This window comes from Periplaneta americana, chromosome 4 (genome assembly GCF_040183065.1).
Source record: "Periplaneta americana isolate PAMFEO1 chromosome 4, P.americana_PAMFEO1_priV1, whole genome shotgun sequence".
Classification (NCBI taxonomy): Eukaryota; Metazoa; Arthropoda; class Insecta; order Blattodea; family Blattidae; genus Periplaneta; species Periplaneta americana.
In genome coordinates, this window is record NC_091120.1 from 48,266,224 (window position 1) to 48,280,707 (window position 14,484).

The 14,484-nt window shown below is 32.5% G+C and overlaps 1 protein-coding gene across 1 annotated transcript in view; it reads left to right on the forward strand.

Annotated features, from left to right (window-relative positions):
• LOC138697786 (calpain-D-like) overlaps positions 1-14,484 on the forward strand; it is a 425,409-nt gene that overhangs the window by 409,308 nt on the left and 1,617 nt on the right. Inside the window, exons 8-11 of the mRNA XM_069823291.1 lie at positions 1,993-2,157; positions 3,296-3,492; positions 6,739-6,884; positions 10,884-11,062. Of these exons, the coding sequence (XP_069679392.1) occupies positions 1,993-2,157; positions 3,296-3,492; positions 6,739-6,884; positions 10,884-11,062 (687 nt within the window). The remainder of the gene's footprint in view (positions 1-1,992; positions 2,158-3,295; positions 3,493-6,738; positions 6,885-10,883; positions 11,063-14,484) is intronic.

Genomic DNA, 14,484 nt, shown 5'->3' on the forward strand with positions numbered 1-14,484 from the left:
TCAATGTCTCTCGAACTACTATGGCTCAGCTTATCTTGATTTTCGGCAATTGTCATCAGTGGTGGGGGTGTGTTGCTCTTATGGTGGTGGGGGGTTGTTTGTATGTCGTGTATTATGCGATCAAATAATGTATGTGTGTTGAATTGTAATTGTATATTAAATATATGTTGTGGGTATGTTATTGTGTACTTGTATATTTCGTATTGTTCTTATATATGTAATTGTGGACTTTTTGGTGTGATGAGTAGTATCTCCATATCTATTTCTATGTTATTAATTTATTATAGTTGTGATTGTTGTTAGTAATGTGTTTTGCGTAATTTGATGTGATGTATATGCATGGTGCGAATTAACGGGGGGAATGGGGGGGATTTCTCCCCCTGTTGGTAAATTCATATTAACATCCCTGCCAGGGATAACTTCTATCCCCCCTCATAAAATATAATTTTATTGTTTTAATACGAGTATACTTTATAAAGTATAAAGTAAGCAAAGAAAATAATATTGATGTATTATCATCACTGACAAGCTGACAACAATCAATAACTTAGGAATTACACATCTTATCTTAAGCCTGTTCATGAATATTATTATTATTATTATTATTATTATTATTATTATTATTATTATTATTATTATTATTATTATTATTATTATTGTGATCAAGATGCAAGACAAGCAACAAGTGCTACCAAACGTTGACCCGTATCGAATGAGAATAATAATAATTTTATGTATGATATTCTATCTAGAATTCTATACTCCCCTCATCAGAAATCTTAATTCGAAACCTGTGTATGGTTTAGTTATTGCTTTAATGCACTCATTGTATATTATTTGGAATGATCTTCCAGCCTGTCCTATGTAGAAATCAGGATAGCTATAGCATTTTAATTTGTAAACTCTTGTTGAATTGTATTGTAATTGTTCAGATATTTCTGTATTGTATTATTTGTTTTATGTGCTATCTTGTATTCTAGTTTTTTGAATGAAGTTGCAATTTTGTGTGTATTGGTATTATGATATGTAATATATTTATTCTCGTGTGTTGTTTGTGTTGGTTTATTACATTTTTGTTTTTGCGTTTTGTCATTAGCGTGTCTATTACATTAGGGTTATATCCATTGTCTCATGCCATATATTTTATTGTATTTAGTTCTTTAATGTAGTTGTTATTGTTAATTGGTATAATACTAATTTATCCATTTTGAATCTTGCACACACTACTTTTAACACTTGAATATAATTCATTGATTAACTAGTGGACTTACTCGTGTTAATTATGTAATTATGTAAGATTTGTGCGGCTTACAGCTGTTTCAGTGCTTCACACACCATCCTCAGAGCCTGGATAGTGCGTGAAGCACTGAAACAGCTGTAAGCCGCACAAATCTTACATAATTAACACGAGTAAGTCTACTAGTTAATCAATTAACTAATTTATTTGTGTACCTCTATTCTTAGCATCAGATATGAGATATCCTGTACAATACAGGACACCATTAATTATTTAATTTATTATTTATTCGCAGTAATAAGTTGGCTAATATTTCTTATGAGCGTTTAGGTAGACGAAGATTATTAATTAATAAAGGTTTAATGGGATTTATGCCTAGAATAACTAGGCAACCCAATTCATGTTGTATCTTAAGTATTTCAAGGAGTTCTAATTAATCTGATTGCTAATAAAAGTATGATTTCAGTGATGTAATTGCTCCTTAAAGTTAGATTCCAGGAATATTTTCTTGTTTCTAATATTATCTGTTTTTTCCATATACTTTTACAGCTACAGATTCTTCAAGAATTTTGTACTTGTTCAGTACCTATACTTCATTTTATTACCATGCTTGTGTCTGTATCATTTGTCCTGTTTCACTTCCAGATTTAATCATATTTCTTGCATTAAAGATCTATTTTTTTCAATCCTGTTAAGCAATTTGTATTGTTTCAATATAAGTAAGGTAGTCATATTTAACATATTTGTTCTTTCAGATATTTTGATTGCATTGACATCTGTAAAGTACGGTCAGGTTGGAATGAGGTGCGTCTTCGTGGAACACTACCTCCCCTCTCGTCCCTGGATCACTTGTCCTGTGTTCTTCTCACTGTTCTTGAGCCCACAGAGGCAGAGTTCACACTCTTCCAAGAGGGACAAAGGTAAAATGTTGACTTCATTCACAATTTTAATACCAGTACCTAGTATTTGTTTATATCAATAACATACTTTTCATTCAGAAATAAAAAATTGTCTATCTTGTATATATACAGTAGAATCCCTCTTAACCGGCACCAAAGGGACTAGGATAGTTCCGGATACGACATTTTGCCGGATAATTGAATAAATACCTATATATAAAAAAAGTTTGTATTTCATGGTGCCAAATGTTGAAACTGGAGCCATGTGAAACTTATTTCTCTATCACTTGCTCATAACTGAATAAACATAAAGACTATATGGATTTTCCTTATTAAAACACATCACACAACACAAATAATACACTAATTCTAGGTTCGAATATTCGAATATTCACTGAAAACGAAAGTTCGTGCGAATTTTCTAATGTGGCAACACTGACGGTCCGAACATAACTAAATAAACATAAAACTGTATGCATTTTCTTTATTAAAACACATCACACAAAATAATACAGTAATTTTAGGTTCGAATATTCACTAAAAACAAAAGTTCGTGCAAACTTCCTAATGTGGCAAAACTGATGGCCCAGACTGGCAATGTAGCAAATTTAAACTTTTTTTTTTTTTTGACTCAGCGAAAAGTGCCGTTCAAAAGACATACTGGTATTACATAAATAATCTGTAAGATGTAAATATGAGTAAAACATGATACTTCTAGACAGAGACTAACCACACTACTTATACAATAAGTGCAATGAAATCTCTACTATGGTACAAAAAAATGTATATCTTATCTGTTACCATTATCTTGTAGCGAACCTTTCTTGTGAATAAAGATGTAGGCCTATTAATTTTAAAAAATCTGAATTGGTTGAAAATTGCGTCATTTCAAGTAACTACAATTTTGTCTTCAAATTTCCAAGGAAAGAATATAACACATTTGCAAATCCAGAAGAGAGTATTCACGTAAATGTTTTATGGATCTCATATACAGCAACTTTTTTTCTTTTATGATACAATTACAAGCAAGTGAAAACTTATTTTAGGGAGAAGTTGTTGTGTAAGAACCTTATATCAAGCAATTAACATGGTTTAAATAGCATTTTATATACAAATAAGGTTATTAAACTTTATGGTTATTTATAAATTTAATTTTCAGGAACTCTGAGAAATCTCAAAGATCACAATTAGATCTTTGTGTCGTTGTGTTCCGGACCAGATCACCTGCTTCACCTGAAGTGGGTCGACTGGTAGAACACAGCAAGAGGCAGGTACGGGGCTTTGTAGGCTGTCACAAGATGCTGGAACGTGATCTCTACATTCTTGTTTGTCTTGCCTTCAATCATTGGCATACAGGTAATGTAGGTACTTCTGTTTTGTTTTCAGTCATGTAAGATGTGAGATTTCCTAGTCAATTCATGGAATTCAAATTTGAAAGGAATGCTTATAATAATAACAGCCCGTATTCATATAAAACAAATACTGTATTGAAATATTTATGCAAATGTGTTCAAAAACTTGTAAAAACTTTATTTTACTTAGCCTACTTATCGACTCTCTTCTGCCTTATGGTGTAACGGATTTACAGAGAGCTTTCCATCTTATCCAATCCACCATTGGTCAAATAATCATAATCATTATACTGGTGCTCTGTAGACTAAATTCGTTGTAGCAAGGGCAATGTTCCAGTGGCAAATAGTCCCTCCTAGTGAGGATGCTTGGATGAATGATGTAAGTCATTCTTGGCTGGAAAACGCAGTGTATGAGCAAAGTAGGGGATACTTTTAGCAGTTTGCGAGGTTCACATACACTTTGGCATGTAGGTACCATAGGATTTAAAATTATTTAACTAAATACGAACTTACTAAAGGTTATGTTTGTTGTTCAAATGCGTAAATGTTTGGCAGTGAAGCCATTTGCCTAATCTGATGTTAATGTAATTATTTTTCTTTATGTAGAAAGGTTTTAGCAATTTGTACATTTAAATAATAATTATCTATATTTCCATTTATAGTTTATATTCAATAATGGAGCTCTTATCTCTTGAATTTGATAATAAGCTAGTTCATAAAATACAATTAAACAAAAACGAAGACGTCTAGTATGCATCTCATCAAATAAAATGAAATGAAATGAAATGAAATGAAATAAAATGTATTATTATCTTGTTGATCGTTATTCCATTAATACTATCACAATCTTGTTGTTGTTTAGTCAACTGTCTGAAGAACAGGTCTGAAACTCACAAGTGATACCATGAAGGCACCACTTATGAGACAACTAGGCCAGGAGATAATGGGGTAGAGTGACCAGTTCCTTTCCCCCTCCATTGCATACATCACCTACTAGTTACTTATTACATTAGTCAGACTTCAGATGTATACAAACAATTATTCTTTGTCTGACACATATCATCAAGTGAGATGTACTGCCTGATAATAAATGTACGTATCAGCCAGAACCTCAATCAGAGGAATTCAGTGTATTCAGTGTTATACAGTCAGAGTACACAACATAGTGCAATTGACAAAGTCAGTAATAAAAGGTAAACAGGAAAACAATAAAATTAATTCAAAAACTCTCAACAACGTTGACATTAAAAAACTCATTAATTTCATAAAATGGTTTGTTGATTAATCAACCAGAGACAAGTCTTTTAAAAGACTTCCTTTCCAGATTAAAAAGATATCTCGGAAATTTATTTGCTATTTTTAAAGACATAATAAAATAATTATTCATTGTTTTAGTTAGCCTACATACAATGGACGAGAAGATGGAGAAGTAAAAGTAAAGAAAAAAGGAGAGGAGGAAGAGAAGTAATTGAGGAAGTAGAATGATTTAATTTAATAAAAAATATTAAATCAGTTACATTAATTTCTTATAGATCTTCAAGAGAAAAGTTGTACAATTCAATAAACACCTAATAGTGTTATAATATCAATTTTTGTTTTCCACCTGTGCTTATCTTAATATTTGGATTTATATGAACGTTTTCGACACTCGGTGTGTGTCATCTTCAGATATGGGGTCTATGTCATTGTATGTTGTGAAGACCTAGCTTCTTAATTATGTTGTGGGTTGTTCACTTGCGTATGACCTTTCATGATTTCTTAATTTAGCTAAAATTACTATAAGCAGTGTGTGGTTGGTTGTTATGATTCTGTTAAATTCTATCTTTTGAAAACCCATATAGGACAATAGAAAATTATGTTAAAACCATTATTACACATAAATATAAACAAGTAAAATATATACACTATAAAAACACTGTAAAACACTGTATACACTATATCACTTTTATCACATATATGGTTGGCTGTGTTGGCCTGTTATATCGTTAAAAAATGGGGTTGTTTTACTGTTCTTGGTAAAAACTGTCTTTTTGACGCACTTTCACTGATTTTCCATAGTATTGTATGTTGGAGTTTTTGATGTTGTTCAAGTTGACTACTGTGAATCGTGGATGCTGTTATTGAGTACTTAGACGTATATAATACAACTTAATAAAAAACAAAATCGTCTTAATTCAATCTATTAATATAAAGTAAATTGTTGCAGACACGCATGGCCATACTAGACAGCGGACTCAACAGAAAATAGCTTGTATTATATATGTCTAAGTACTCAATAACAGCATCCACGATTCACAGTAAAACTCCAACATACAATACTATGGAAAATCAGTGAAAGTGCGTCAAAAAACAGTTTTTACCAAGAACAGTAAAACAACCCCATTTTTTAACGATATAACAGGCCAACACAGCCAACCATATATGTGATAAAAGTGATATAGTGTATACAGTGTTTTACAGTGTTTTTATAGTGTATATATTTTACTTGTTTATATTTATGTGTAATAATGGTTTTAACATAATTTTCTATTGTCCTATATGGGTTTTCAAAAGATAGAATTTAACAGAATCATAACAACCAACCACACACTGCTTATAGTAATTTTAGCTAAATTAAGAAATCATGAAAGGTCATACGCAAGTGAACAACCCACAACATAATTAAGAAGCTAGGTCTTCACAACACACAATGACATAGACCCCATATCTGAAGATGACATACACCGAGTGTCGAAAACGTTCATATAAATCCAAATATTAAGATAAGCACAGGTGGAAAACAAAAATTGATATTATAATACAGTGACTTATCGGCATCTCCAAAATGAAACTAAACGAACCTAATAGTGTGTTTTGATGCTACATCATGTTCATTTTCTAATTTTGACATTAAAATTAAAAGCTGATGCTGGTATGTTCTTAGATGCCTACGTAATGAGGACAGTAGGCCTTTGAAAGAAAGTGTTCAAGCACGCAATTGGAACTGACAAAAATGAAGCGTAATAGGTTTTCGGCAATGGTCGAAATTTATAGTACATAGCCTATATTAAATAGCAAATTGTGGTTAATATTAAAGACAGTAGTTGAAAGCGAAGATAATTAGCCTAATGGAAGCTCCATTATACATACTTCTCTTTGTATAAAAATAATACGGTGTTCTATTTTTCCTTTTCTGCTTGTATCTTTATGATGCAGTGAAAATTTCTCTGTAAAGGTTTGAAATGTTTATTTTCAGTTATGTATGTTGCAGGAATGGACGATCCTGCAAGTTATCCAGAATATGTATTGGCAATACATAGCTCTAAGCGCCTGCTTGTAGAACAAATCTCTCCTCCAGCCTATGTGTTGGCTGATGCAATCATCAGTCTCACACTGGCCAAGGGTCAGCGTCATGAGGTCAGAGTTAAAATTATTTATTTCTATTGTAAGTTTTTACTTTTCAATTTATATTTATATGCTTTAAGATTATATTATTTATATTTTTTTATGACTATTATGATTTCTTCTCACCACATTTATCTAGTTGCTTCGGTTTATATCAATTCTTCGAGATAAATACCACAATCGTCCCTTTATATCATATCCAATAAGTCATCGTCAAGAATCAGCATTGAGCAATCTCTGCAGTTGTTGACGTTGTTAAATAAAACAATAAACAAATGAAGAGTTTGCGGGAAAAACGATGAATGTCACAGTTTTCTTAAGATTGATGCCATTATCTAATTCAATGGATTACTGCGAAATTTAATGTTGTTCTTATGAAAAATGGCAAAAAGGAGAATTATCATCACGAATACAGTAATTCTTTCCTTTATTTTCTATAGAAACAGCACTACATCTTGCAGTTATAGACTCAATTAGATCATTATGTAATCGTTAATAGAAATGTGACATTCATCGTTTTTCCCGCAAGTTCTTCAAATATTAATTCTCTTCACTAGAAATAGTCAACCATATTCCATTTCTATTTTTTCTGTTGTGTTCTGTGGAAAGAACTTCAGGTATTGATTTTTATATTTCACATTTTGTATGGCATATATTGCTCGATATTGTTCTTTAAAAATTTCGTTGTATATTGTTATATTTGATAGTATTTACTTTAATGTCTATGCTGCAACTTCTACTACTCCTCCATCTTCTCTTCCTCTTACTCCATCTTTTCTTCCCCTCTTCGTTCTTTTTCTTCTACTTCTCTTCTTCTCCACCATCTTCTCTTCCTCCTTTCTTCTCTTCCTCTACTTCTACTTCTTTCTTTTCTTCTTTATCTACTTCTACTTCCTCAATTACTGCTCTTCCTCTTCTTTTTTCTTTATTTTTACTTCTCCATCTTCTCTTCCTTCTTTCTTCTCTTCTTTTTCTACTTCTACTTTCTCTTCCTCTTCTTCTTCTTCCTTTACTTCTACTTATCCTCCATCTTTTCTTTCTCCTTTCTCCTCTTCTTCTTTATCTACTTCTACTTTCTCTACCTCTTCTTCCTTTACTTCTTCTACGTCTTCTCTTCCTCCTTTTTTCTCATCTGTTTCTTCCTCTTCCTTCTCTTGTTCCTTTATTTTTAGTTCTCTTCCATCTTCTCTCCTTTCTTCTCTTCTTCTTCCACCTCTCTATCTTCTCTTCCTCCTGCTCCAATTTTCTTCTCTTCCTCCTCCTTCATCTATATCTACTTCTCCATCTTCTCTTTCTCCTCCTCTTCTTCGTTATGAAAGACCTGTTTTTGTAAAATATTCAATCGCAATGCTTAAAAAAGGGGAAACAAAATAGGAAGTTGTCAGAGCTTGTTGTTGTTTGACAATCTCATTCATATTTGCAAATTTTACACAGAATAACAAATACACATATTATACAATACACATATAATATGAATATATGGATTCAGAAGAAATGTTATGTAATAACATAAATTTCCTATAATACATAAAATAAATTATAAAATTATTCGTGCCTTTTAAATTAGTAATTTCCAAACAAAATGATAAAAAAAAAAATCAACAAAGAACAGTAATAATATATTGATATATAATTCATTATTGTTTTTATATGGAAGTAATTCAATACAAATGGCTTCTGAAAATTGCCACAGATTATTAAAATAATTGTGACAACAATTTGGTCCTGCAGTTCTTTTCTTGTTTTATATTTATTTCTCCACCTAACAAAAAATTTTGGAGTTGTTCCCCTAGAACCGAATAAGAGACCTGTAACAGAAATTTTTTGGATGTTGTAATGCTCTAAAAAAATAGGGTATGGTGGACTCATATATTTATGGACTTCTTTTCTTTGATTAAATGGCGATCTTACTCGTGTTAATTATGTAAGCATGTGTGGCTTACAGCTGTTTCGGTGTTGCTTGACACCATCCTCAGAGCCTACTAGATCTCGGCGCTGTCTTAACTTTGCTGTCTTTGCGTTTGTGTGATGAAGAGTTGTGTCAAATAGTGTGTGTGTTCTGAAATAGAACCATACATACAATAACATACATACAGACATGGAAATCCTACACATACAACCCAAAAACCAAAAACTCAACACACTAGAACAATATGAAATATACAGGCACACTAAAACACACCCTAATCAAATTCTCAACACACATATCAATTTCAGAACACACACACTATTTGACACAACTCTTCATCACACGAACGCACCCACACAACAGGCAGCGAAATTAAGATAGCGCCGAGATCTAGTAGGCTCTGAGGATGGTGTCAAGCAACACCGAAACAGCTGTAAGCCATACATGCTTACATAATTAACATGAGTAAGATCGCCATTTAATCAATTATTTATATTCAAGTACCGGTATTAAAAGTAGTGTACGAAAGATTCAACATGGATTCTTTTCTTTGTCAACTTCTTGAGGTTGTCCAATGCTGGTTTAAAATAAGACAGATGAATCGATGATCTTGGTTTCATATTCAGTTCTATTGATAGCGATAATGTTGGTATGTCTTATACTTTCTCCCTTGGTCAGACAATGAACCTCCTCATGGACTTCAAACTCTTTAACACACAGAGCAGCAGCAAGTAACGACCTAATGATGATGTGTCGTTTAATTCTTAGAAGCTCGCCTTGAGGACAACTTCCCAGCACATGGGGCTTCTCAATCATTTATGTTCTTGGATTTTGGTTATTATTTGTCTTCATAATGCTCAGTTTTCCCAAATAATCTTTCAATTTATCTAAGCCAACACTGCTTTCCAATCTTACAATTATTTCTTCGACATGTGTTAAGAGCTATAGGAATTGGTTCTTGCACATCCAACAAACTTTATATTTTATGTTTTGCTTTGAAATATACGTATATATCGATGGCTAAGAAGTGATACCTCATATCTACAAAAATGGTCATTTAGTTTAACTACATTATTGTTTAGATTAACTACATTATTATTATGTTCACAAAATTGGACAGTTAACTAATATTTTGTCCTCGAGTAAAAGAACTTATAAATAAAAAACGTACCTATACAAAAAGTTTGTTCATTTTGAGAAAAATTAATGTTTAAAACTTTATTTTTATTCACCTGCAAATTTACAGATACAAGGTATCACTTCTTAGCCATCGAGATATGTATATTTTTCTGATTGAATTCATAATATTGTTCAATTGTATTTGAATGTTTTTATTTATGTAGGCTAGTTTTCATCATATTAGGTACTAAGGCAGTTCATATATAGGTTATAGGTTTATCTCAATTTAAATAAACATATACTAGTCGTTGAAGCTTAACTGAAGAATATTGCTGGAGAATCTTTTAAGTGTATTGTAAATATTCATAATTTAAATATGTATGTAACAATTGTATTGATTAAGGCTGGTTGAGTGGAAGAGAAGGCCTTATGGCCTTAACCTCTGCCAGCGAAAATAAATCATTCTATTCTATTCTATATATTATAAGAGTGTTCTATACATTTCTTCATGTGAGTCTTCAGAGTCATGCACAGTCATTTTTTTTTTTACTTCAAACTTTTTGTATTTTGAGATTTTACATCAATAGCTTGTAATATGTCATATTACCGATTTGAGCTGGATATCACAGCTGTTTGCTTACTGGTAACTGGAGTTTGTGACTGGCTCGGCCAAGAGCCAGATCGCCACATTGTGGTTACTCTATAATGTATTCACCCAGTATTATGTTTGTGAGAAATAAGTCAGAAAAACATTGTTATGAATAAAAGATCAGCGTGTCAAAATGCCACATATACTATCCCGAGTTCTTTGATGCATCACTGATCCAGTTCCAGTTGCGAAACATTCACATTAGCAACCACAAATTACTTGTTAATTTTCAAACACTCAATAACTCGATGAATTGCATACTTTTTCCTCTTGCAATATTGTTTTCATTGTTTTTCACATACATGTTCTTACTTGCCTCTCTACCAAATTCCAGGGTCGTGAAGGCATGACGGCTTACTACCTGACCAAGGGTTGGGCAGGTTTAGTTGTAATGGTGGAAAACCGGCATGAAAACAAATGGATTCATGTCAAGTGCGACTGCCAAGAGAGTTACAATGTCGTCTCAACAAGAGGGGAGTTGCGCACCGTTGACTCAGTGCCTCCACTGCATAGGTGAGTTAATTGAAAGTGCACGTGTCAGTGCGAGAATGTTCCTTTCAATTCGGATTTGAGTTTCATAGTTATATGACATATTATATCATGTGTATGTTTATAGCATTGTATTATATAGTAGCCTATAATAGGATTGTTAAGATATCTTTACCTTTATTTTTACTGTTCTGACAGCTGAGCCACTATCACTGTAATGGACTTCAAATATGTTGATGTTAACCACACAATCATACAGACGAATCATTGTTCTTGACTTACATTTAGATAGCACTATTTTACGTACTGCAGGTGTTGGATCCCGAGACTCATGGGTTCGAACTCAATCAAGGACTATGAATTTTAAAGGGTGATAAAATTCTTAGCATGACTTTCTCTGGGAAGGAAGTAAAACCGAGTGTCTCGTGTGTCATTTCATTCTGAATCAGCATCAGTGTATACAGTGAGAAACTACAGTGAATAGTGCCATTTCATTCTAAATCAACATCAGTGAGCACAGTGTTAAACTGGACGTAGTGAATAGCTAGTTTTATTTTCAACCAATCTCAGTGAATACAGTGACAAAGTTTAGTGACTAGGAAGACAGGACTCCATATTATATAATTTCCAGTTGCGGATGAAATCTATTTGTATGATCCAGGTAAGATTTCCTAAACAAAGATATACAGTACTGCTCATAAAAAAAGAAGTCCTTGGTAGAGGGTTTCTAGCAAAATTTGTCAGTTCAAAGTACAGTGGCATACAAAGCAGACACTAGGAAGATTAATCAAAATTTACTGGCGAAATTATTATCAATGGAGATGGACTTTTTGAGATGTTCAGCCAGATATTCTATACATGAAAGAAAAAAAATTAGGTGATTAGACAGAAAATGAATATGGAAAATCCAATTTTGGATTATGTACAGACCCAGAAACAAAATTCGGGCCACCTGAATTTTCCAAGTTCCAGTTATAACATACTGCGCATGCTCAGTAAGGACTGGACCTTGCAAAATTTAGGAGGCCCAAATTTTTTTTCTGGGTCTGTACAGTACAGACAAGTGGAGTAATATGGACACGTGAAACAGATGGAACATGAAAGGTTGCCAAAATGAGTAGGTGCTAGAATGGATTCTGTATGATAGAAGAGGAAGAGTTAGACCTCGAAAGTCATGGATGAAGGAAGTCAAGAAAGCAGTGTGTGAAAAGGGGTTACAAGAACGGAAATGGATGGACAGAGAAAGTTGGAGAAAGAATATTAGAGAGTAGATTTTGGGGACAGGAAGATGCTGCTTATACATTACAAATGTATATAATAGTAATTAGTGGTGTCAACTTACCCTATATGGGTCCGAGCTCACCCAATAATTTGTTAATTTGTCAATTTGTCGTGTTATTATTATTATTATTATTATTATTATTATTATTATTATTATTATTATTATTATCATTATCATTATTATTTATGAGATTTATTTATTTTAACTTATAACTAAAGTGTTTGAGCCCACCCAATTTTTTTTCAAAAGTTGGCGCCACTGATAATATCATACTAACCTTTGCAGTTGAAACTGTTGAAAGCATAATTTAATAAAATACCGTATATACGCGAATATTCCACGCCACCGAATAATACCCGCACTCTAATTTTAGGAGATAAAATTTAAAAAATAAATAAAATTGTCTCTAATTTGCGTTTTATTTACAAAAAATTAATCCTACATAATGATGTACTCCAAAACTAAATAAAATATCAATTTGTTTTAAGAAATGCGTCATAATCTTCACATGCTGCTGTAAAAGCATCTAGAACTACAATAGCAAATTAGGAAACACTATCTTGGATAATTTTGTACACTAATGGAGGTCATGATGAATGATTCCAGACAATCAGAAAGATACCATCCAATGTCTCATCTCTCATGCCATCTATGCAGGAGATGTAGAATGTTTTTGTTCTACCTATGGTTTGCAAAGGGAAAAGTCTGAGTCGTTCATTGATGATTCAAAAGAATAGTTGGAATTGCAAACTGTGAAGAATCATGAACGAATTGTTAGAATTGATTTATATTGTATGATTGAATCATTGGAATCAACTTCCGAAAAATAATTGTGTTGTCCAACTCTACACCACACAGACCAAGGCTGGACAATCTATAGTATAACGGGATTCAGTGTTCGAGGCAAAGTGGTACCAACCTTATTTCAAATAATGCACGCACTCCAGTGTTTCTTCGCTAAATTCCGGAAAAAAACACGCTCGGAATATTCGCGTATATACAGTACTACTACTACTACTACTGCTGCACAGGAGGAACTCTGCTGAAGAAATTATTTATTCTACTTTACATTAACCTTTCTCTATTTACTTAATTAAAATACTGGAATGAGAAATTGTTTGTTACTATGATAGTTTTCAAGTTGCAAATGACTTGATCTTGATTTTGTTCTATAATTACTCCAGATTAAAATGGGATCAATGGGACCTTTTTTTTATTTCTGTGACTGTGTTCCAGTTACAGATGCTTTTTTCTTTACGGACACACTGCAGCTTGAAGGCTTATTGTGCTTTATAGTTGGCTTAACCTTGATTTTATTCTGTATTTAATTCAAATTGAAGTGGGAGTATGTTTGGTATTTTTGTTACTTCCATGATAGTCCTATATAATTAAATGGTGGCTTAACTAGCTCTGTCCTATAAGCTTATTTAATAAAGAATGAAATGGCAAATGTTATATTATTTCTGTGATAGTCGTCTAGTTATAGATGGCTTAACCTTGAAATTTAAATTAAGAGTGTCTGCTAGTCGAATATAAGATTTTAAAATGTTGTTGTTGAGTTATTGTAAATTTTGAATGAAAAGTTTATAACAGAGAAACTTTGTAATTTTATATTTTCAACGTTAACTTCATGAACAGAAGCACATTCTTAATGTGGTATATTCGTTTGAGGGTAATGTCTAGATATTTAAAAAATTAATTTGCTAGACATCACCATAACAAAAGTTGACAACAAACACACCTTCAAAATATACAGAAAACCAACCACCACCACCACACACATACACAATCCATCTAATCACCCCACAAAACACAAACATGCTACATTCAGGACAATGGTACACAGATTACTCAACATACCCATGAGCCAACAACACTACAATGAAGAAGTGAACACAATCAAATACATAACACAAGAAAATGGTTACAACCCAAACATAGTAGACAACATCATAAGGAAGACAAAACAAAAACTCAACAAACACAAAACACAACACAAACAAGAAATACATCACACTAACATACGAAAACAAAAACACACACAAGATCGCATCCTCATTCAGAAAACAGAAATACAACATAGCATACAGAACAGAAAACACACTACAAAGACATCTCAACACACAAACAACACAAACAAATAAATACAACCACACAGGCGTAT